The sequence below is a fragment of the Schistocerca gregaria genome, chromosome 2 (assembly GCF_023897955.1).
Source record: "Schistocerca gregaria isolate iqSchGreg1 chromosome 2, iqSchGreg1.2, whole genome shotgun sequence".
Classification (NCBI taxonomy): Eukaryota; Metazoa; Arthropoda; class Insecta; order Orthoptera; family Acrididae; genus Schistocerca; species Schistocerca gregaria.
In genome coordinates this window covers 70338559-70362091 of record NC_064921.1, presented here as the reverse complement: position 1 = coordinate 70362091, position 23533 = coordinate 70338559, and the positions used below count along the sequence as shown (strand labels likewise).

Genomic DNA, 23533 nt, shown 5'->3' with positions numbered 1-23533 from the left:
GTAAACACAGCCCACACTATTGTGGAGCCACCACCAGCTTGCACAGTGCCTTGTCCACAACTTGCATCCAAGACTTCATGGGTTATGGGCCGTGCTCTAGCTCTACTATCAGCTCTTACCAACAGATATCTGGACTCTTGTGACCAAACCGCTGCTTTCCAATAGTCTACGGTCCAACCGATATGGTCACGAGCCCGGGAGAGACGCTGCAGGTCATGTCGTGCAATCAGCAGAGCTACCCACGTCGGTCGTCTGCTGGCATAGTTGATTAATGAGAAATCTTGCTGCCCTCCGTACGTCCCGTATTTATTTGTTTCACACAGCGTCGTTTGTCTGTCAACACTGACATCTCAACGCAAACGCCGCTGGTCTCGGTCGTTAAGTGAACGCTGTAACCCACTGCGTTATCTGTGGAGAGACGCAATGGCTGAAATTTTATATTCTCGGCACACTTGTAATACAGAGATCTCTTAATATTGAAATCCCTAACGATTTGCGAAATGGAATGTCCCGTGTGTGTAGCTGCAACTACCAATCAGCTTTCAAACTCACAATATTGCTGCTCCGGTTGGTCCGTATTCCACGACTGTGATGTGAATGTGGAATCAGTGGGTTTAGGAGGGACATACTCATCGTCATGCAGCGTGTTAGCGGTCCCGTGTGGCTAGCACGCGAAAGGACGAATTTATAATTCGGTTAGTACCGGCGCGCCGGCCGCTGTGGCCGAGCGGCTCTAGGCCCTTCAGTCCGGAACCGCGCTGCTACTACTGTCACAGGTTCGAATCCTGCCTCGGGCATGGATTTGTGTGATGTCCTTAGCTTAGTTATGTTTCAGGAGTTCTAAGTCTAGGGGACTGATGACCTCAGATGTTATGTCCCATAGCGCTTGGAGTCATTTGAATTTGAGTACAGGCACGTCATGTAATAGTGTCAAGGTATAAACTTCTGTGTAGCAAGACAAATATCCACACGGGCAGTGCTTCGACGTGTGCAACACCACAGACTGTAAGTAGCGCAGGCGTTGTTGTGACTTCCCATGACGTGTCGGCAAGGAGAAGTCGCATTCGTCATCATCATACTTTTTTTTAAATTCCAGTTCAGTTTATTGCCACGAATTTTGGACCTGTTATCTGGAAACTCTAATCAGGTCTTATATATTCAATAATTATGGCGACAAGCAACGATTTATATTTTTTAAATATTATAAATTACGGTAATAGCAACCACGCGTAATGTTAACGTAGAAATAATAAAAAAAAATTGGAAAAAGAAGATAAAATAAAAGGAATTAACTCAAATTCTAATTGAATAATTTCCAGCCTTGCTTTGTTCCCTTTTTTAAAAAATAATGTTAAATTTATGTGCCTATCACTATTCTATCATTATAAATAAATGAAGAAGCGCTTCTTGTGGTCTGTTGACGTTATTTTGATATTCAGAGCGTTCACTTGATTTTATAGGCAAAAAACTAAGCAAATTGCCTTTTAGATTTTCCATGTGCACTCACATTAACTATAGTCCCCAAGTTTTGGTTACTTACAGCTGTTTGAAGATTGCAAAAAAATTGTTTGTAGTCCCTCTCTACAGGGAAAAGGGGTCAGCTGAAAACGAAATGATCAGCGGAACGTTTCTTCTCACATTCACAGAGTGGTGTGACACTACTTCCCATTCGGTACAAATTTTTGGGATATATAGCGTGACCTGTTAAAAGGTGCACTATGCCTCGAGTAGGGGCAATGCCGCGCCGTTTGAGCTGATGCTTGGGAATATGTTGTAAACTATCCTTGAAGCGCTTTTAGTGTCCCATTCAGACAATCGTTCATCTAACTTTCAGCTTCGCAAATTGTTTGTCGGTAACATTGGTTCCTGTGATCTCGTACACACAATTATATTATCCAAGCCCCAAACAACATAGCGCTGCCCTGTAACGTATCACCATATCCTTCGATAATCACCAGTAATCCCTCTCCAGGTGTAGTCTGAAAGGCGTCGGTGATCCCTAGAAGCGGGCTCAGCTGGATTTGTCGCTATATTCTTCTGTAGCTGCTAGACGAAGGCGATGCGTCCAGACGCTGGCAGAGAAAACCATAATAGCTCCTTGATATGACCGCACCACATGGACGATGATTTATACCGAGCAGTGCCAACATGGACAATGTCATGCATAATTTTAGCTGTTTTCTGAGTAATAGATTTTACATGTTTTAGAAAGTTTCTTTTCTCGTCTAAAAGAACGCCTAAATATCTTCAAATACTGCTGTGTTTTTGAGGGTTCCGTCAAGCCTCGGAGAGGAATTTATGGCAAGACGAAGTCTTACCTTCAGAAGTATGTATGTTGTTTTATACACAGTTGTAATCAGTTTATTGCCCTTCAAGCAACGCTGCACTTGAGAAAACTCGTCGTTCAGCTTTTCCTTACGTCTCTCTCTGGAGTTTGCAGACACAACTACTACGATGTCATCTGTGAATGTAACAACACCTTCGATATCATCTGAACTGTCTAACGGATGTAATAGGGATTCAGTACTATGATAATAGAACACTGGACCACATATGGAGTCTTGAGAACGGCTCTTAGTAACCTTTTTAATTACCTTGCACTGCCCTGTAAGCCATTGGATGCTACGTCCACTACAGTAATCTAAAAAACTTTTAAACAGACATTTGGGGACACTTTGAGGCGTGTAAACATCGCAGGCCACCAAAGATTATCGAATACTGCTGCGATATCAAACATAAGGGGGACTGAACGCTTGGCTGTCGAATTTTCTGTTAGTCCAGCACCTGGCGCTATGCTCTCGGGTGCCGCTGGATACTATGATTTTTAGGTCGCATATCCGGGAGCTTGAACAGCAGCCGTTACATCTGCGACGCGTTAAAGCCGGTGGCGGCGCCACATATTCGAGTTTCTGTGACGGTAAGTTCCAACAAGACAGCGAAAGACCACGTGTTGCTCATTTGTCTGACCTATGTCAGTATGGAGAGTGTTAGGCAGTTTCTTGGGCCATACATTCTCTACACCTTTCAATTGTTGAAAACATCTTATCATGCGTTGCTGGGAAACTAACATGTTACCAATCACCAGCCCCTACCATTGATGAAACCTGGCGTAGAGCTGAAGCGGCATGGAATGGCGTACCCATGTCTGTCACCGGAGCTCACATCGTCAGTTGTTGTCCAACAGCGTTAGAGCTGTTGTTGCTTCCAGAGGTTGCACCTCCGTGTACTAGTTTTCACATTTTGTTCATTGAGTGGTTTGTTCGACGAACGAGATACCAGGACAAGGTTGGTACCTCGCGTCGGAACCACAGGTAAGCACAGTCGCTGCCAGATGCAACGACGAAAGAGCGAAGTTAGTGTAGACACGGTCTCACTAGTTGCATACGCCACGACTGCAGCTTGCTTATTTTTTTCAGAGGAGAATGTCGCTCATCCCACTCCACAATCATTGCCGAAGACGACTTGGCATCTTCTCACTATCGAGCCAGCAATGCGAGAGTTGTATTAGACAGATTACGAAACAAAGTTCCAGTCAGTTGTACTTTAAGATAAGAGATTGTTACCTTGTGCTGTATCAAGTGATATGTTAGTGTTCAGTGATATTAACCAGTATAAATGACATTCCGGACATTCCAAGTTTTTCATCTAGTTCGAGCTACAAAAATGGTTCGAATGGCTCTGAGCACTATGGGACTTAACTGCTGAGGTCATCAGTCCCCTAGAACTCAGAACTACTTAAACCTAACTAACCTAAGGACATCACACACATCCATGCCCGAGGCAGGACGCGAACCTGCGACCGTAGCGGTCGCGCGGTTCCAGACTGTAGCGCCTGTAACCGCTCGGCCACCATGGCTGGCCGTTCGAGCTACACTGTCGCAAAAAAAATCAGTACGTCGATTTTGATCCGACGACGGCATATGCCACCTGGGGGCAATGTCGTCCGCCAACAGATATCGTAGTGGCATAGCTACCATTCCGCCAACTGTGTCTTCCCTGTAATAGAGAACGCTCACAGCCAGAAGGCTCCAACGTGTGAAGCAAGCAGGCAACCATGCCATGTAGATTCATTCGTGCTTTATACGGCCAACTGAACGAATTTGAAAGAGGTGAAGTTGTGGCCTTCCGGGTGGCGGGATGATCTTTTCGGAGAATTGCCACACTGCTGGGACGTGGTATGTCAGTTGCGCAACGATGCTGGAATCAGTGGTCTGGTGCACATTCTCACACCCATAGTCGAGGTTCTGGACGTCCACGCAGGACGGGTGCCCGCCAGGTTCGTCGTATTGTCAAGGCAACAGTGGCAGATCGTACAGATACCACAATACATATGGGCGTGTGAGTCCACAAGTGTCAACATGAATTGCTGCGAACCGATTATTAGTAGTGGGAGTATGGGCACGCACACCTCCAGTCCGTCTCCCACTCAAGCCACAGCATCGACGTTCACGATTCGACTGGTGCCCTCAGGGGATCACCAGGAAGGTGGAAGAGCGCGACGTGGTCTTCAGCGATGTATGCATCCTCTGCCTGCACGCAAGCGATGGTGTCCTGCGTGTACGACGTAGACCTGGTGATCGAATGGATGTCAGAGCCAGTGTCTGCGTTGACTGCCGTTGAAGGTATGGGTATTTCAGCACGGGTCGACACTTGGTACCTCACAATCGCTTCTGCTATTGATCTTTACACGTAATCATTTCATTTACTCCATATGCACTGCAACAACAATAAATTCTGAGTGAACTGGAACCTTCTAAAAGCACTCAGTCTTCAGGCCACAAGTGGCCTATCAGGACCATCCGACCGCCGTGTCATCCTCAGTTGAGGATGTGGGTAGGAGGCGCGTGTGGTCAACACACATCTCTCCTGGTCGCTACGATGGTTTTCTTTGACCAGAGCCGCTACTATTCGCTCCAGTAGCCCTGCAGTTGGCACCACGAGGCTGAGTGCACCCCGAAAAATAGCAACAGTGCATGACGGCCCGTGTGGACACTCATCCAAGTGCCAGCCACATCCGACAGCGCCTAACTTCGGAGATCTGACGAGAACCGGTGTATCCACTGCGGCAAGGCCGTTGCCGGAAGCCTCTAAAAGGGTGTATTAATTTTTTTCTGGCATTGTATAACAAAATGATCTAATATTTTGTGTACTGTAATACCTAGTCTGCCTACTCCAGAAGTAAATCAAAGAAACCACCACTGTGCCGACGAGTGTTATTTCATCCGGCATAACAGCTGTACACGCGAAATCACCTTCGGATTTAAGCTCGCATTCCTTTTACAATACTTCATCCGCATAAAGTAAAATTCGGTATTTGCTATTTTTAGTGGTGTGTATCAGGGAAAATTCATAGACAGGTGTAGTAGCTCATGGCCAACGAATAGATATGATGAGATATGTCGATGATATAACTGCCCTAGCTGAAAGTGAGGAAGATCTTGTAATCCTACCGAATAGAATGGATAAGTTATGGGGGAAGAATGTAATATGAGAATTGATAACACAAAAAAAAGTAATGGCATGCGACAAAGAAGATCAAGTGAAAGTTCATCTAGGCAATGAAATGCTTGAACTAGTTGATAAATTTACTTATCTGGGCAGTAATATTACCAGGGATGCAAAGAGCAAGGCAGAAGTGAGAAGTAGAATTGCTCAAGGAAAGGCTGTTTTTAACAAGAAGAAAAACTTCTTAACATCTAAGAGCATCAGTCTTGAAATAAGGAAAAGATTTATGAAATCATATGTGTGGAGTGTGGCATGCCATGCGTGTGAAATATGGACTCTCGGGAAGAAGGAAAACCAGAAGCTAAATTCTTTTGAAATGTGGTGCTATAGAGGCGTGCTCAAAATAAAATGTATCGACAAGGTCACAAACGAAGTGGTTCTGGAAAGAGCAGGTGAGAAGAGAAGCTCCTGGAGTTTCGTTGTTAAAAGAAGAGTGCAATTTACAGGCCATCTATTAAGACATAAAGGACTCCTGAACACAATCATAGAGGGATATGTCGAGGGAAACAGACGAAGAGGAATACCACGGCTGAGGTAGACGGATCAAATCGTGAAAGATGTGGGACGTAAGAACTATAAAGAAATGAAGAGAAAAGCTGAAAGACGCACAGAATAGAGACAAGCTGCCATTGTAGCTGCAGCAAACCAACCCTTAGATTGACCACTACAGAAGAAAGAAGAAGAAATATCGGTTGAGTGTACGTGAGCACTGCTGATTTCTGGTATTAAAGCCGCATGTAAGTGGCTACTTTATTATTGTAACCTTTCAAAATATAATGTTCTGCTGGCAGCTGGCACCAGAGAGGCAGACTCTATAGAAAGTAGTGAGCGCTGCAGCAGTGTTCCCTCCCATCCTTGAGAGGTGACTGGCTTGAAAGCAAGATCAGATAACGTGCGACATGCGGCTTTACCGTGGCTTAGCGTTTCCCTATCTCGACGCTAAAGTGATTGACATTACGGGCTAGCTTAATCACGCACTATCAGAGCGCAGCAACGCCCTGGTGACTCAGCCCCTAGATCAGGTGATCGATCGGACGTCCAGATAATTGGCCTAATTAATCTACGAGATAATCCGCCCACTGCACTGGCGTAGCCATTACGCCCCCTATTAGAACACGGCTTGATATCGCGCTACAGAACTAAGGGATCCAACTGTAATTTACACCTGTGACAAACAGTAGAGTATTGGGAAAATTGTGTGGGTCGACGCTCCATACGAACATGCTCTACTGAACCTGAAACCGAAAAACTCGAGCTGTTTGCAGCTGCTTATCTGACAGTACCAGTGGTAGAAAGAAGAGAGGCGATTAATTTAGTGGGATGAATTTTATGTAGGGTCAAAGCGTCAAAAGAGAGACCTCTAAGTACTACTGCAGCAAGTAAAAGAATTTTTCGCTATGTCTGATGGGTCTGTACGGCACATGACGTCACTCTATAGAGCGAGATGCCACGTTGCTTTAGTCACTATACTTAATATCTGGAAAAGGAAGGATCTAATTTTCGTCCGTTAATTTAGATTTTCGTGGTATTACACATTATTTCACTCTTAGTTTGGGAGCTACATCTGCACGTATTTCTAACAGCACACTCAACCCTTCTCAACCGGTAGATCGCAATCTCGTAGATGGGGAGGGAGATCCGGCGCCTGCGGATCGTGGTTCAAATGGCTCTGAGCACTATGGGACTTAACATCTGACGTCATCAGTCCCCTAGAATTAGAACTACTTAAACCTAACTAACCTAAGGACATCACACACTTCCATGCCCGAGGCAGGATTCGAACCTGCGACCGTAGTGGTCGTGCGGTTCCAGACTGTAGCTCCTACAACCGCTCGGCCACTAAGGCCGGCCGCGGAGTGTGTATTGGAGGGAGAAAATCACGGTGGTTCTTTAAATGTTACATTTATTTCCTGAAAAGTAAATAAATCTGATAATTTATAAGCCACAGATAGACAGTACACATACAATAGGTAAGGACCATTTTATTATGTTTTGTAACAACCAATGAAACTTGACACTGTTTTGTTTTAACAATAGTTTAGTAATGTCCAGTTCACATCTGTTAGTATACACATGATACAGGCACATGAAATTTGTAAGAAACATTTTAATTTGTTTTGTATTTGCCACTTCGTGTGACACTGTTTTGTTTGCACTAGGTTCGTAATGTCCAGTTCAAGTCAAGTAACACACAAAATCGGATCGTTTTCTCTAGACAGTCTACTTCTCGATTTAATTTTTATATTTATCACTGAAGAAAACCAGAGCTCGCAGAGGTGCGAAGTAGCTGAGGAAATAAGGGCTCTTGAAGCTGCTGGTACTAATACAGTATATTAATTTCTTCTCTCTAGACCGAACTTGTACAATTCTTCGCTGCTATTTGTAGACGTAAACATCTGTCAGCAGATAACTCAATCAGCTAGTCGTGAAGCTGTGAATTCAAGTATGTCTTTTCCACAGCTCGCTCGTAGGAAGAATTTTGAACCCATTTTAGACCTTTATTTTCTTCGTAAGCAACATAACCAATAATCTGGCTACGAAGTGTTTGCAAGTGAGAAGATACCAGCTGTGACACGGATCTTGTATCTTATGTCAAGAAAGTCGTTTAGAGTACTAGAAGAGAAGTCACAAAATCCATATTGTGAGTCAGTAACGAGTTTCGAAAGTTTCCATTTTCAACTCCGGATGCCCAAACGTTTAGTTTTCTTACAAAAACTTTTGTTTCGCCGTGAATAGAAAGTATCGTTTCGTCACGTCCTTGTAACTCACTTAATTTATTGATAGAGAAGTGTAAATATGTCAGCCAACTAAGTAAAACTAAAACAACCATTCCTGTGAGATGAACAACTCAGCAAGTCGGTTGTTACCAGGCTGCAAAAGCAACAGCATCTCCGCCCTAAGTTCAAACAATCCAATTAAAAACTTTCATGCGAGAAAGCCACCTCACTTCAACATGTAATAAGACATATGTGTCAAAAGCACAGCCTGCCAAATAACCAAATAATCGAGATTGTAAGGATCGAATACTAATAAAATGTACAACTTTAATTGCATCATTATGAACGTGCTGAAGTTTATTACACATTTTTTTAGATGCGAATCCTTGGCGGTTAGAAAAAGTGAATCCACTTTGCGTTTAGCACAGTAATTTTAGTTTTTCAACTTTTCTGTAGTTCAGTGTTTTTGCTGCATCACTGCAAATGGCAATGAATTTTTTCTAGTCTACCTCAAATTGGTTTGTAGCTTCAAGAAAAAATTTAAATAAACATTCCCCAGTTGTGTGATTTCGCAAAGGCATACAGAACAAAACATCTTCCGCTATCGAACCATCTGATTCGAATCGGATGAAACATAAAAATGGAGCGCATTGTGACACACCAGTAGACTCACCAAGCTGAGTAGAAACAATTTCACTACTTTTTATTTTTTTGCTTCATTTACCTTATTGCCTTGTTTGTTTATGTTATCAGTTATTTCAGAAATACGTCTACCTACTGTAAGTTAGACAAGCCGAGAGTTTACTGTTTCCCTGCAGCTTCAGCACTGATCATGATAGATACCACAACAGTTCAGTCGCACTGGGTAGGATAAGCTCTTCAGCAATAGTCTGTAGTTTCCCATTCTTCTCTACTCTCAAAGCAACTTGATACGTTGCATGAGGAGCCTTCTCACTCATATTTGTACTCAGCTGTTGATTTTGAAGTGCATAGTATTTGCGTTGAAGGAACCTGATAGGTTCATTTTTGCACATTGATTCTGGTTTCCACAAGTGTAAATCCGATCTGTAAATAGAAATCATTAATTAACTTTGATACTTTCCCATTTTAAAACGAGATCAATTATAGCTCACAGAAGATGCAGTAGTATTTCTGTTCCTGCAATACAAGTAAGTCACATAAACGTCATTTGTATGTTGTTTTCAATAACCTACAAATTTAAAAATGTTAGGATTGAGGGCATCGACTGTTGCATCAGTTTCCCAGTTAGGTATTGGAAATAGACTCATTTTCAACTACTAATATCAAGCTTTAAGATGAGCAGTGTTTTCATGCGTCATGTAACACGCTGATGACATACACCATCTTAACTGTGCTTCTGTTCATCTCAAATAAATACTAATAATCGAAGAAGAAATAATAATTCTAGTCCAGTTTTCCTTGACATTTAAACAAACTTGCCAACACATGTACAACTGTTTACATCATCATGTTCACTACAATCTCTACAGCCAACATAAACATTTTTGACACCGGTGCTGTATACAGCCAACATAAACATTTTTGACACCGGTGCTGTATACAGCCTGACATAAGTAATGTGTGGCCCTTGGCTACATAATTTTTTGAAGCTGACACTGTTCCTCACAAGCGACTTCTTATCAAGCTGCGGGTCTATGGGGTATCGTCTCAGTTGTGCGACTGGATTCATGATTTCCTGTCAGGAAGGTCGCAGTTCATAGTAATAGATGGCAAATCATCAAGTAAAACTGAAGTGATATCAGGTGTCCCCCAGGGAAGCGTCCTGGGACCTCTGCTGTTCCTGATCTATATAAATGACCTGGGTGACAATCTGAGCAGTTCTCTTAGGTTGTTCGCTGATGATGCTGTAATTTACTGTATAGTAAGGTCATTTGAAGACCAGTATCAGTTGCAAAGCAATTTAGAAAAGACTGCTGTATGGTGTGGCAGTTGGCAGTTGACGCTAAATAACGAAAAGTGTGAGGTGATCCACATCAATTCCAAAACAAATCCGTTGGAATTCGATTACTCGATAAATAGTACAAATCTCAAGGCTGTCAATTCAACTAAGTACCTGGGTGTTAAAATTACGAATAATTTCAGTTGGAAAGACAACATAGATAATATTGTGGGGAAGGCGAGCCAAAGGTTGTGGTTCATTGGCAGGACACTTAGAAGATGCAACAAGTCCACTAAAGAGAGAGCTTACACTACACTTGTTTGTCCTCTGTTAGAATATTGCTGCGCGGTGTGGGATCGTTACCAGGTGGGATTGACGGAGGACATCCAAAGGGTGCAAAAAAGGGCAGCTCGTTTTGTATAATAGGGGAGAGAGTGTGGCAGATATGATACGCGAGTTGGGATGGAAGTCATTAAAGCAAAGACGTTTTCCATTGCGGCGAGATCTATTTACGTAATTTCAGTCACCAACTTTCTCTTCTGAATGCGAAAATATTTTCTGGAGCCCAACCTACATACGTAGGAATGATCGTCAAAATAAAATAAGAGAAATCAGAGCTCGAACAGAAAGCTTTAGGTGTTCAGGAGTGGAATGGTAGAGAGATAGTATGATTGTGGTTCGATGAACCCACTGCCAAGCACTTAAATGTGAATTGCAGAGTAATCATGTAGATGTAGATGTAGATGTAGAAATAGAAGGTATTCACAGCTCTCTTTTTTTCCCTCTTTAGGGGCCTCGAAGATAAATCGTGAAATGAAACACTATGTTAAATTTCAACTTCTCTCGATGTGAGAGGGAAAACTTTCTTATAGTTACTAACAGAGGTTATCAACCTCGAAAAATATCGCTGTTACTGCGTCATCAACAATGAAGGACCACGTTGCTCACACTGCTGCCAATACGGGATGGGGTGGGGATTTTCTACGTAAGTTCAAGAAAAGGGGAGCAGTTGCGTTAACGCGTTTGGGAAACGCTAAGGTTTAACTGAGACCTAGCTAATGAGTCGGAGAGGCGAGCTGGACTTGATTCGAATGCGTACGTCAGCCTAAAAATCACTGATCTGGTTGAGTTCACCATTACATACGTAAATGCGATACTCATGACACATCCGCCACAGAAACTGTTAAAATTTGTACAAACACACAGCAAAAAGTTTACACAACTCATTTTTTTTATTTTCCTTGATCGTATTACCCAGCCATTCGTAACAAATAATACTTATTACACATATGTTTCAGTCTGAAATCGATCATCGTCAGTTTACCTATATCAAACTATAAAATAAATACTTAGACGCGTACTTAAAAAATAAGAAATTGTATTACAAACTGGAATACACAGCACTGACTCTCTAAAATAATATGAGACGTGATAAAATGGAAAGCCGTGACGCCTCCGAACTTGTTATATGAAAATTCTTAAAGCTTTCTGAATAAAGGAAACATTATAAATGTTCTGCAGCTATATTCTTCATGTCTACATATTTGCAAGTCTCTGCCGGTAGAGTACTCCAAATTACAGCATGTAATGCAGGATTGTGTACCATAATCACGTAGGTGCGTGTGAAGAGTTCGCCCACTCAAGGAGCACCCTATCCTACAGTATGAAAATTCCAAACCAACACGAGCGCTAAGACGTCCACAACAGCGACCATTCTCAATACAGTTCCGACTTAGCATTTTCCGATTTTCATCTGTTTCCAAAAATTAAAGAACACCTCCAAGGATTTCACTTTTATAGTAATGAAGCGGTGCAGCCAAAGGTGAGGTTGTGGCTCCATCAGTGTCGTCAAAGACTCTAAAGTGATGGGATCAACAAAAGGTATCTCACTGGGAGAAATATGTTCGTCTCCAGGGTGAATATGTTCATAAATAAATATATAGACATGAAGAATAAAGATGTACAATGTTAATAACGTTTGTTTCATTTAAAAAGTTTTACGAGTAGTAAAATAAAAAATCGGCGATATAACTTTCCATCATGCCCTCTTACTTACATTCTAAGACAAAGAAAAGCGAAGTATCACGAGGGACGAAATCGGTAGAACAAATTACAGTTTCAGAAAAATCGAGCCATTTATTGAAGAGAAAGAGCTTCAAAATTGACATAGACAGTAAAGCGTTCGTCCACTTCTGTCCTTTACGCCAGCTGTTACTCGGTTTGTATCGAGATTTGGGATGTCATGCTGAGGGATATCGAGCCAGATTCTGTCCAACTGGCGCGTTAGATCGTCAAAATCCCGAGCTCGTTGGAGGACCCTTCCCATAATGCTCCAAACATTCACAGTTTGGGAGAGATCGGGCGATCTTGTTGGAGAGGGTGGGTTTCAGAACACGAAGAGAAGCGGTAGAAACTCTCGCCATGTGCGAGCTGGCATTATCTTGCTAAAATGCAAGCTCTGAACGGCTTGACATGAAGAGCAACAACACGGAACGTATAACATCGTCAACGTACCGCCGTGCTGTAAGGGTGTCGCGAATGACAACTTAAGTAGTCCCGCTATGAAAAGGAATGGTATCCCAGACTACCACTGCTGGCTGTCGGACCGTATGGCGGACGACAGCCTTTTGGATACCCTAGCACTGTCCAAGGCGTCTCCAGACACAGCTTTGGCCTTCAGTGATGAATCTCATTTCGAAGTGAAGCCCTATGATGAGTGAAGACGTGGCTGGAGACGCCCAATAGAAGCTATCCGCCCCCAGTGCTGGGGATCGGGGATGAGGGTGAAGGTACAGGGGAGGATGTTGCACATTATAGTCGGTTGCAGTTGTCCCTTCTCATGTGGTGCATGTCTTCACTTGGAGTCAGGAACGTGGTCAGATGCAATGACAAAAGAGATAAGCAAGAGCTCGTCGTATGTTGCGACCTTTGTGAGAATATCGTGGATGACTGGTAAGCAGAACACAAGATTTTCCCTCAGTGGGTGACTGATGACCGTGGTGGCAAGTACGCTTCCCGATGACGCATTTAAATTAAAGATAAATGGCTTTCGCAACGCTGAAGCTGTCTACAACAACATCCGTCGGAAACAGGTTTATAACAGCAATGGGGCTCTTACGTGGGGCGCAGTTTTACCCCTCAGTTCTTGGATTAAACACAGTTGGAAGCCAAAGAAAATTAATTAACCACATCATCACAGCTACTCAGTAAAACATTCAAAAATTGATTGTATATCCGCTGTTGCAATTCAGAAATCGTCAACTGTATGTCTTAGAATCAAACAAGGAGTTTACTGTTACCAGTCGCTGTTTATTTCTATAACGCGTTTCATATGCTTAAACTTCCATCCTCAAAATAACTCATGTCGGTTGAAATTGCATGTATGTAGTGTGTCACGATTTTGGAGTAACTTGTGACACTGTTTCCAGTAATTACAGGCTCTTACTCATTGTGGTACGTCACGTACACTCGCGAACACGCGAGAAGTGCCGCAACACCATGTGGCACGTACTCCACTGACTTATGAAGTAGTGCTGGACGGAACTGACACCATGAACCCTGCAGGGGTGGAAATCTTTTCTGAACAGCACGTTGCAAGGCACCCAGTTCTGCTCCATAAGGTTGATATCTGAAGAGTTTGGTGGTCAGCGGAAGTTTTTAAACTCAGTGTTCTTGGAGCCACTCTGTAGCAATTCTGGACGTGTGGGGTGTCGCATTATCTTATGGGAATTGCCCAAGTCCGTCGGAATGCACAGCGGAAATGAATGGATGCCAGTGATCACACAGCATGCTTATGTACACTACGTGTCACCTGTCAGATTCGCGTCTAGACGTATCAGGGGTCCATATCATTCCAACTGCAGACATCCCGTACCATTACAGTGCCTCCACCAACTTGAACAGTCCGCTGCTGAAATGCAGAGTCCATAAAGTCATGAGGTTGTCTCCATACCCGTACACCTCTATCCGCTCAATACAATTTTAAACGAGGCTCGTCCGACCCGTTAGCGTGTTTTCAGACGTCAACAGTTCAATGTCAGTGACGACGGGTCCAAGCGAGGTGTAAAGCTTTGTGTCGTGCCGTCATCAAGAGTACACGAGTGGGCCTTCGGCTCCGAAAGCCCATATCGATGATGTTTCGTTGAATGCTTCGCACGCTGACACTTGTTAGTGGCCCGGCATTCAAATCTGCAGCAGTTTGTGGAAGGATTGCAGTTATGTCACGTAGAACGGTTCTCTTCAGTCGTCGTTAGTCCCCTTCTTGGAGGATCATTTTCCGGCCACAGCGATGTCGAAGATTTGATGTTGCACCGGAATCCTAATATTCGCGGAACACTCGTGAAATGGTGGTATGGGAAAATCCCCACTTTATCGCTGCCTCGTACATGCTGTGTCTCATCGCTCGTGCGCCGACTATAATACCACGTTCAGACTCAATTCAGCCTTGATAACCTGCCATGCAGCAGCAACAACCTATCTAACAACTGCACCAGACACTTTTCTTATATAGGCGTTGCGACCGCAGAGCCGTATTCTGTCTGTTTACATATCTCTGTATTTGAATACGCTTGGCCATGCCAGTTTCTTTGACGCTTCAGTGTATGATGGCATTTTTGGTACACAAGATGAAGAAAAAAGATATGTGTGTGTGTGTGTGTGTGTGTGTGTGTGTGTGTGTGTGGGTGGGTGGGTGGGTGGGTGGGTGGGTGTGAGTGGGTGGGTGGGTTTGTGGGTGTGGATTGGTTACATGCGAATCGCGGCAAGCTAAGCTGTTACACATGCCTCTTTTATTCCATATGAAGCTGATTAAGGGATGAGACCTGTTTGATGAAAGAACAATAAGTGAATTGCAGCCATAGCTGCATTAATAAATGGTAATACAACGTGGAATGTTAAGAATACGTTGAAGGTTGCAGTATCAACAGATGAAGGTGTGGGGTATGTGTTTAGTAAAGTGCATCTCATCAGATGGATTGTGCATACTGGATTCTTTCTAGCATAATTTCTCTTCGTTTTAACTTTGTGCTGGAACGGCATGTTTTTGGATGACCTTCGTGAGTGTGCGAAGTCACGGCGCCTTGAATTTGGGACAGGACGAACGGATTGTTACAAAAAAGAGCAGCCCTTTGCCATGAGCGGAGACTGCGGCCTCAGGTGCCTATGTTCGCTGAAATCGTGTTATCGGTGCACAACCAGGGAGCCCGGCGGAAATTACGTACATCATGGGCCTGCCTCGTGGTAGAACTATGGCCAAATCGCCGTGCAACAGGTGGAGAGCGCTGCTTTCCTATGTTTCGAAAAAAGCTTTCTTAGATAGCTGTTGCTCGCTTTCCCACAGAAACTTGGAGTGCTAAAATAATGACCCTAACCTCATTCACAGATCTCTATTCTCAGAGGTTCTCTGATGCTAGGCTACTGCTGGGTTCAAAACCGTTCCAGTAGTAAATTAGTCAGTGAAGTCACAGAGATGGAGCTGAAGCGACTGTTTTTTAGAAGTGGAAAGACGGTTTGCAGTATGGTTGGATTTGTATTATGACACGTTGCCTTGGTGGGATTCTGTGCGCTGAGGGGAGTCCACACTGCTGGGCCGTTGTTTATGTACGTTTCGCTATTGGCGGAAGTGTACGATTTGACAGGGTGTAGGAAGACGCTAGAAAATAAGAGGGTCGGTGAAGAGGGTGCGCAGTCGACGGAATTCGGAGCGCGCGGTCGGGACACTAAAATGGTGGTCCAGAGAGGACAAGAAACTTCCTGGCACATTAAAAATGCGTGCCGAACCGAGACTCGAACTCGGGACAACGTAACTAGTCACTGGGGTTCAGAGTTGCAGCCGCAACACTGCATAACCCACGATCTCTACAGCAGAGCTTCCCGCACGTCACCACTGTTCAGCACAGCTGTCAGAGAATAATTACGGTGAGCGTAAGTTGCACGCAGCGGCGTGATAGGGCACTCTTTGCACCGCACTGGCGAATTTCTGTATCATAACCTGTCTCAGATTCAAAGTGGCTGCACTGAGTGCATGAGCCTCTTGATTAACCAGCAGGTGTCCAGTCATCTATGTTCGTTTCGAAATAAGGAATTTTCATAGTAAATTACTGTTTCATATTTTGCAATAGAAAGGCTTAGTTATCTCGTTGGGGAAAGTAACCCTGCAAACCATTCAGAATCCATATAGTTAAAATTATGTACATTATCTAAATCATTGTCCGCAGCTCGTGGTCGTGCGGTAGCGTTTTCGCTTCCCACGCCCGGGTTCCCGGGTCCGATTCCCGGCGGGTCAGATATTTTTCTCTGCCTCGTGATGACTGGGTGTTGTGTGCTGTCCTTAGGTTAGTTAGGTTTAAGTAGTTCTAAGTTCTAGGGGACTGATGACGATAGATGTTAAGTCCCATAGTGCTCAGAGCCATCTAAATCATTCAGCAATCTTGAATAATATGTTCATTTTTTACTATGTTTTACTGAATATGCACTTTCATATATATATCAGTAAACACAATAATAATTTATTCACTGAAACATAGTAAAAATTATTGAAGATAGCTGAATGGTATATATTCATCTTGTGCTTCGTTAGGACCATTCAGGATCACGTGTTGATTGTTTTGCATGTCTTATTTCTTCCCAAAACCTCTTCATTCTTTTGCTTCTTCCGTTTCTTTCTTCCTCTGTTAAGCCAATTTCGATTTTGGTGTCCGGCCACCTGTGACCATCCACCAATTCTTTATACTTCTCCCTGTCTTGCACTATTTCCTGCAGATTCCTTTCTTCTATACCTATAGCTTTCTGGACATCTCTCCCTTCACCTAGTTGTTTCCCTTATGGCATGTTGCAGTCCATATCTTCTTAATCAACTTTTCCTTGTCCATCCGTATGATGTGACCAACAAATCGTAACCTCCTCTTCCATATCTCGCTCGATATGTGTTCAATATTTTCATACAGTTCCTTTCATGTTCTGTGTATCCAGATATCCCCATGTGTTTTAGTGCCCCACATGTCTCTCACAATTTTCCGCTCCTCCTTCTCCAGATGTATACAAGCTCTCTTGCCAAGTGTGATCGTTTCTGGTGCATACAGAGCAGAATTTATTACAGTTGCTGTGTAAAGTCGCAGTTTGGCATTCCGTGACAGATTTTACTTGCCATATGTTGTTTTCACCGCATACCGAAGCTTCTGTGCCCTGTCTACTGCGCTAGTGTGGCTCCGTATGCCACCAGTTATCTTCTCCCTCAGATAGCGAAAACTGTTGAATTTCTCAACCACTTGGCCATCTGTCTTCCAGACTCAGTTTTCAGTGTTTTGGTCTTCTTATAGCCAATCTTCAGTCCGACCCTTTCTGCTGTTTGACCTTGAAGCCTATAGGCACCCCTTTGATCTTCATGTTACTATTTAGTTGTCTACACTGTCTCACTACTTCATCCAAAACCAGGTTAAATAAAATTGGTGACAGTTCGTCCCATTGCCGGACTCCTCTTTTTATTTCGAAGCTGTCTGACAGCGTACTGCGAAGCCTGATCGTGGCAGTAGAGTCGCTTAACGTTTCCTTTATTACTGCATGTGTTGTAGCATCCAGTCCTCTATCTTCTAACACATCAAGCAGAGTACCCCTCTCAATTGAATCGTAGGCCTTTTGAAAGTTCGCAACTGTCACTACTGGCTTTTTTCCATTCTTGTGTCTGTGTTCTTCAAGTTTCTCATTCCATCTGTTTCTCCTGGCATTTCTGATCGTTTTGCTAGCAATTTTTCTCGCATTCTGGAATTTCGACCAGTCTTCTTGGTTTTTACGGGATTTCCATTTCATCCATGATTTCCTCCTGGTCTCGACTGCATTCTCAAATTCATCCGTCTACGACTCATGCTTCCATTTCTGGTTTTTAGTAGCAGGTCGCACTGACTCTTCTTCCATCATATCTCTCACTCTTTTCCAATCACTCTGAATTATCATTCTCTTTGCATACTCTGTGTTTTTTCAGAAGAAATAGGTCGATTCTCTGGATGTTTAAGGTCCTACGTTTCCTTGCTCTGTTGGGTATCCATTTGCATTTTATTTCGACAAAGTTGTCATCTGATTCTATCCTGCTATTTTCCTTCACTTTCGTGTTCATAATCTCTCTTCGATTTTTGTCACGGATTGCTGCATGGTCTAGCTGTGTTTCCCCTGTCCTGTTTCCAGTGCTCACCCACGTTGTTTTCTTGCTTGCCGTTGCTTTTTGGTTCAAACGGCTCTGAGCACTATGGGACTTAACATCTATAGTCATCAGTCCCCTAGAACTTAGAACTACTTAAACCTAACCAACCTAAGGACAGCACCCAGTCATCACGAGGCAGGGAAAATCCCTGACCCCGTCTTGGCCTTTTAATGGACGGTAATTATTCTCATCTTGCGTCTCCTAAACAGGTCCACTAATCTCTCACCATTTTTGTTTGTTCTCTTGTGGGCTGGATAATCTCCCACAGGACCTCCAAATGTCCTTTCCGTGCCTATTTGAGCGTTAAAATTCCCTAGCAAAATAGTGACACCTCTTTTGTGCACATCTATCACTACCTTATCCAAAGTGGACCAAATATGTTCAGTTCCTGATCTGTGTTTTTTGTTCTGATCATTTTTTGGTGCATGTGCATTTACTATTGTATAGGTTTTGTTCCCTATTTTCATTGTCAGATATGACAGCTTCTCGTTTATGTCCTTCCACTCAGTGATACTATCCAGGTATCTACAATCTACTACAAAGGCCAAACATAAAGGGTTGCTTTGCCGCCCCAACACCAGGTTTCCCTTTCAGAATTACATATATCTCTGATTCCATCGTGCTTTCGTCCGTGAATGTTGCTTCCTGCAGTACCAGTACGCCAATCACAAGTTCTCTCATACTGTCAAGAACCTGCTTTAGCTTGCCCATCATAGTCTGTATGTTTATGGTTATCATTTTAAAAGTCTGTTTCGGTCTCATTTTTTGTACGTGATTTAGATTGGATTATGAGGTACTGGTAGGTTCGCAGTTTTGTGTCATACATGATGCAGGCTGTCCATAAATAAAGTATGTATTTTTAGAATCTGTACTTAAGGCCTTATAAAACGAGTTATGCATTAAACTGTACACACCGAAAATATTAGATCTTAAAGGTGCGCCTGGCTCACAATTAGTTTTCTGGGAATGGATAGCATTTTGCACATAGCGGGTTTCACAATGTACACCAATGAAGAGAAAGTAGAGCGTGGTAGCTAGATAAAGTATCGGACAATAGACTAACTAGAATAGCAGGCGTATGGTTGGTACAGTGCTTAGCAAAAGTTGTTATTGTGTTTTTTTTGCAGGGTGACAATTATTGAACTATATGAAATAAAACCATCCAACTTTTTAATGGTTATCGTTAGGACGTTCAACTGCACGGTTGGCCGTGGGGCACGGTGGGAATTACCATGCACGTTGTTGTTTGGTTTAGCGACGAAGCCCACTTTCATTCGGATGAGATCGTCAATTGAGGGACTGAGAATCTGCAGTTTGCCATCGAGAAGTCTCTTCACCCTCAAGGGGTGGCTGTATGCTGTGCAGTGTCCACAGTCACGGAAGAATGTGTGCGATATTCCTTGATGTGACAGTGACTACCGAACGGTACGTGAATTTTTGGAAGATTATTTCATCCCCATTATCAAAAAGCGACCCTGATTTCCACAAGATGTGGCTCATGCAAGACGGAGCTCAACGCCATCGAAGCAGGGGAGTGTCTGATGTCCTGGAGGATCACTTTGGGAACGCATTCTGGCTCTGGGGTATCTAGAGGCCACTGGCATGGGCCTCGATTGACCGCCATATACTCCGGATCTGAACACATGCGTCTCCTTTTTGAGGGGCTACACTAAAGGCAAGGTGCAGAACAACAATACCAAAACCACTGATGAGCTCAAAACAGCCATTCAGGAGGTCATCGACAGCATCGATGTTCCGACACTTCAGCCGGCCATGAAGAATTTCGCTATTCGTCTGCGCCACATCATCGGCAATGATGGCAGGCGTATCGAACGTGCCATAATCGAAATCCATACATCTGTAGTGACGTTTACACCTTGAATAAAGTGTGTGCACGCCGCAGTTTGTAACTAATTTCCGTTTCTTTTCATATAGTTCAATAATTGTCCCCCTGTATGTAACGTCTTACCACTGCTAAAGCCTAGTTTACGTGGCGACACTACATTGCGAAATTAAGCTTAGAAATTGCTGCTAGCCAGTGCACTTGCCCAGCGCGCGGTGGCGAAAGTTGTTGAAGAAACAGTTCAGTTTCGGTGCGTTCGAACTTTCACGATACTGAACTACGGTATTTTGGCAATTACGATATGCAAAGGTGGTTGTGAGACGTGAATGGTAATCGTTACAAGGAGAAAGGTAGCACGCAGTGGTGCGCTTGAGACAAGTCTTCGTGATGTGAGCATCGAAGGATTGACAATGTTATAGTTATTGACCGAAACACATCCTGTAAAAAATAAGACGTCTAAAACTAAAGAAAATACCTTTCTGCATATGAAAACTTATGTAGATGTTCGCAAGTGAACATCTTGAAGACATTGGCTTCACTAAAGACGCAGATGTGCAAATGCGAGAGCTATCCAATGAAAGGAATGTGGAGCTACCTGTGAATAGAGAAAATTTACAAGTATGTACGAAGTGAAAAGATTGATTTCCGAAAGTCAGAGATAAGATACTTTCGAAAAAAGTGGTATCACGAGCATCCGGAAGAAATTTGGCAATTGTGGAGTTTGGAACGCGTTGTCAGTACTCCAGGAACGCAGAATTAAAATCCTTACGTACTTAAGAATTAGTGTGTCTTCTTTCCTTATAGAATAATTAACTCTGTTAAGGTGGTTGAATCATAGTTCATCGATGGCTGAAATAGCTACTAGAGTAATCGACCAAAATTTCATCGCTGTGCACGAGAGCTGACATCTTTTCTTTATCCAGTCACGAATTCAGACAAGTCTGTTCCTTTTGTTTTCTACAGATTTCAATATTTGAGACGCCTTAACTCCGCCACTACCAATGAAACTGCTACTGCTCTCATTCCAGAGACGAAAACATTGTTTCGATACTCATAAAATCTCGCAACTGAAGTGAAGACTAATGTCGTTGCGTAGACAGCCATTAAAGCTGGTAACAAGAAACGAATTTCGTAACTCTGTGTCGACCGGTAACTTATCCTTTAAATGTGGTTGGTAATGATCCGTAACAAGCGAACATAAGACACAACACATACTAGTATTACAGCTTCCTGGTAGGTTATTTGACGTGCCATGCACTAAAACTGAAAAACCGTGTCATCTCTTCGCATGCTGCGGTGCCTACTCGCTTGTGTATTTATTTACATACGTGGCTGACTCTGCCCCCACTTTCCCGGTGTCATTACATCCGTCACACACCACTTCGTGCGCTCACGGTCCGGTAATAGCCCACCTCGCGGCCACTCACCTCGCCGCTTCTGGGCCGAGATGAAGACAAACACCCCTGGGAGCCGCGCGCCACTTTCCTGTGTTCACGCTCTCTCTTGCGGTCCCCGGTCCATTGTGTTCCGCCCGAAACAAAAACAGGTCGTGGCCGCCCATCGGTTTACGTCGCCTCAGACCAGTGCGGCAGCTGGGATATTAGTCTCCAGATCTCCGGCTGTCGTCCATCAGAAATACGACGTCTTCGCCGAAGAGAAAGAGTTTCAGCAGAAAAACAACCGCTAGCGTATGGAACAGTACGTGGCTGGAGAGCTATCCCAGCCGTTCAAGGCTTATTTATTTCGAGTGGGCATCTGGAGATAAGGGACTATTGTCACTCCCAGCTATACTAGTAGCACTGTTATTTATCCATGCACCACTTTTACAAGGATATTGTCCATGTCATGGAGCTACAATATCAGAACAACAAAACTTAAGTAATTTGCGTAGATAGTTATTTACATATTACCGTATCTACATGTGGAGTATGTCGAAACAACAGAGGTACTGCAATATGTTTATAAATATGAAATGTAGGAACGGGAACAAAGGAAAAAGGACAGGTAGGAAATCATGACAGCTAGCCACTCAGCTTCTCACTGTGAAGAGACTCACAATTTTAGAAGCCATTCTTGAGTGGAGCACAGCCATCGGTATAAAATGCTAAAAATCGGTAAACATTGTCGATGGCGTTTTTCATCTTTTAGCAACCGGTTTCGGCCCTTTCCTCGGACCATCTTCAGGCCTATACCGCCATTATAGCTGCTGGTGGCGGCAGACGGAGTTGGATCCGGAGAAATCAGAAAACGCGATCAAGATTGTATCTATTGATTTTTAGGAGGATATTTGCATCGGTAACTAACAAAACTGAAGTGGGAGTAAGAACGGCCAAGTCACTCAGGTATGTTCCAGACACGTCTTCTCGAAGAATATTCCAATTTTACCATGCGAGTCCTGATATTGCACACTCACACTGAAATCATCTCCTTATACCAGGGACACCACAGCTACAGGATGGGGGTAGAGGGGGCGGCGTCCAAGAAGATACTATTCAAAAAAGTTAGCATAGCATTGACGGTATCTTGGATTGTGCACGCTAAAGGTAAATGAATCTTGCAGGAACCTCTAAAGATCAAGAACGCTCTTATTTCCTTCATGAAACAAGTAAAAGACCGACACGTCTGTTATCAAATTCACGGCGCTGGTCTTCGTACATCGAAAATAGGTCTTACTCTGAAACAGAAGTGGCAAGCCACAGTGACCGAGCGGTTCTAGGTGCTTCAGTCTGGAACCATGCGGCTGCTGCGGTCATTAGTTCGAAACCTGCCTCGGACATGGATGTGTGTGATGTCCTTAGGTTAGTTAGGTTTATGTAGTTGTAAGTCTAGGGGACTGATGACCACAGATGTTAAGTCCCATAGTGCTTTGAGCCATTTGAACCATTTGGAAGGAGGCACTTTCAGTGCAATGTCTTGGGAGGCCACAAACAGAAGAAAGGGAAGCATTTTCAGTATCAGCTGCCACACCTCTGCAGATGATTCACACATCAGTCGATGCTTATTCGTGTCAGGCCTTTGACACAGGAGGCAAAGCGGCGAGTCTGTCATGTTACTGGCACGTAGACAAACTTGTGTCATGTATTTCCCAATACAACCAGATACCAGGTCATTCGAGCATTTGTGCCGAGTAGGACATGGCGCACAGAACGCCAGACCACAGTTCACCATCTGGCGTGTTATGGGAATGGACCAGCGCTCTCCGACACCACTGCTTCTCTGAATAATATGATGCGTGTGCAGGGGTTTTCTCCTATCTGGACACGATATCTTGCACGTACCGTCATTCCATCAAAGCGACGAAATTATCTTCGCCTTAATCCATTGAATTTCAGTGTGTTGTTGATTAGAGGGAGCGT

General features: G+C 43.6%; 1 protein-coding gene across 1 annotated transcript in view; it reads right to left on the bottom strand.

Moving 5' to 3' along the window:
- Positions 1-7469: 7469 nt before the first annotated feature.
- The window catches only part of LOC126336339 (uncharacterized), a 398976-nt gene continuing 382912 nt past the window's right edge, over positions 7470-23533 (bottom strand). Inside the window, exon 3 of the mRNA XM_049999903.1 lies at positions 7470-9287. Within this exon, the coding sequence (XP_049855860.1) occupies positions 9053-9287 (235 nt within the window). The 3' untranslated portion in view covers positions 7470-9052. The remainder of the gene's footprint in view (positions 9288-23533) is intronic.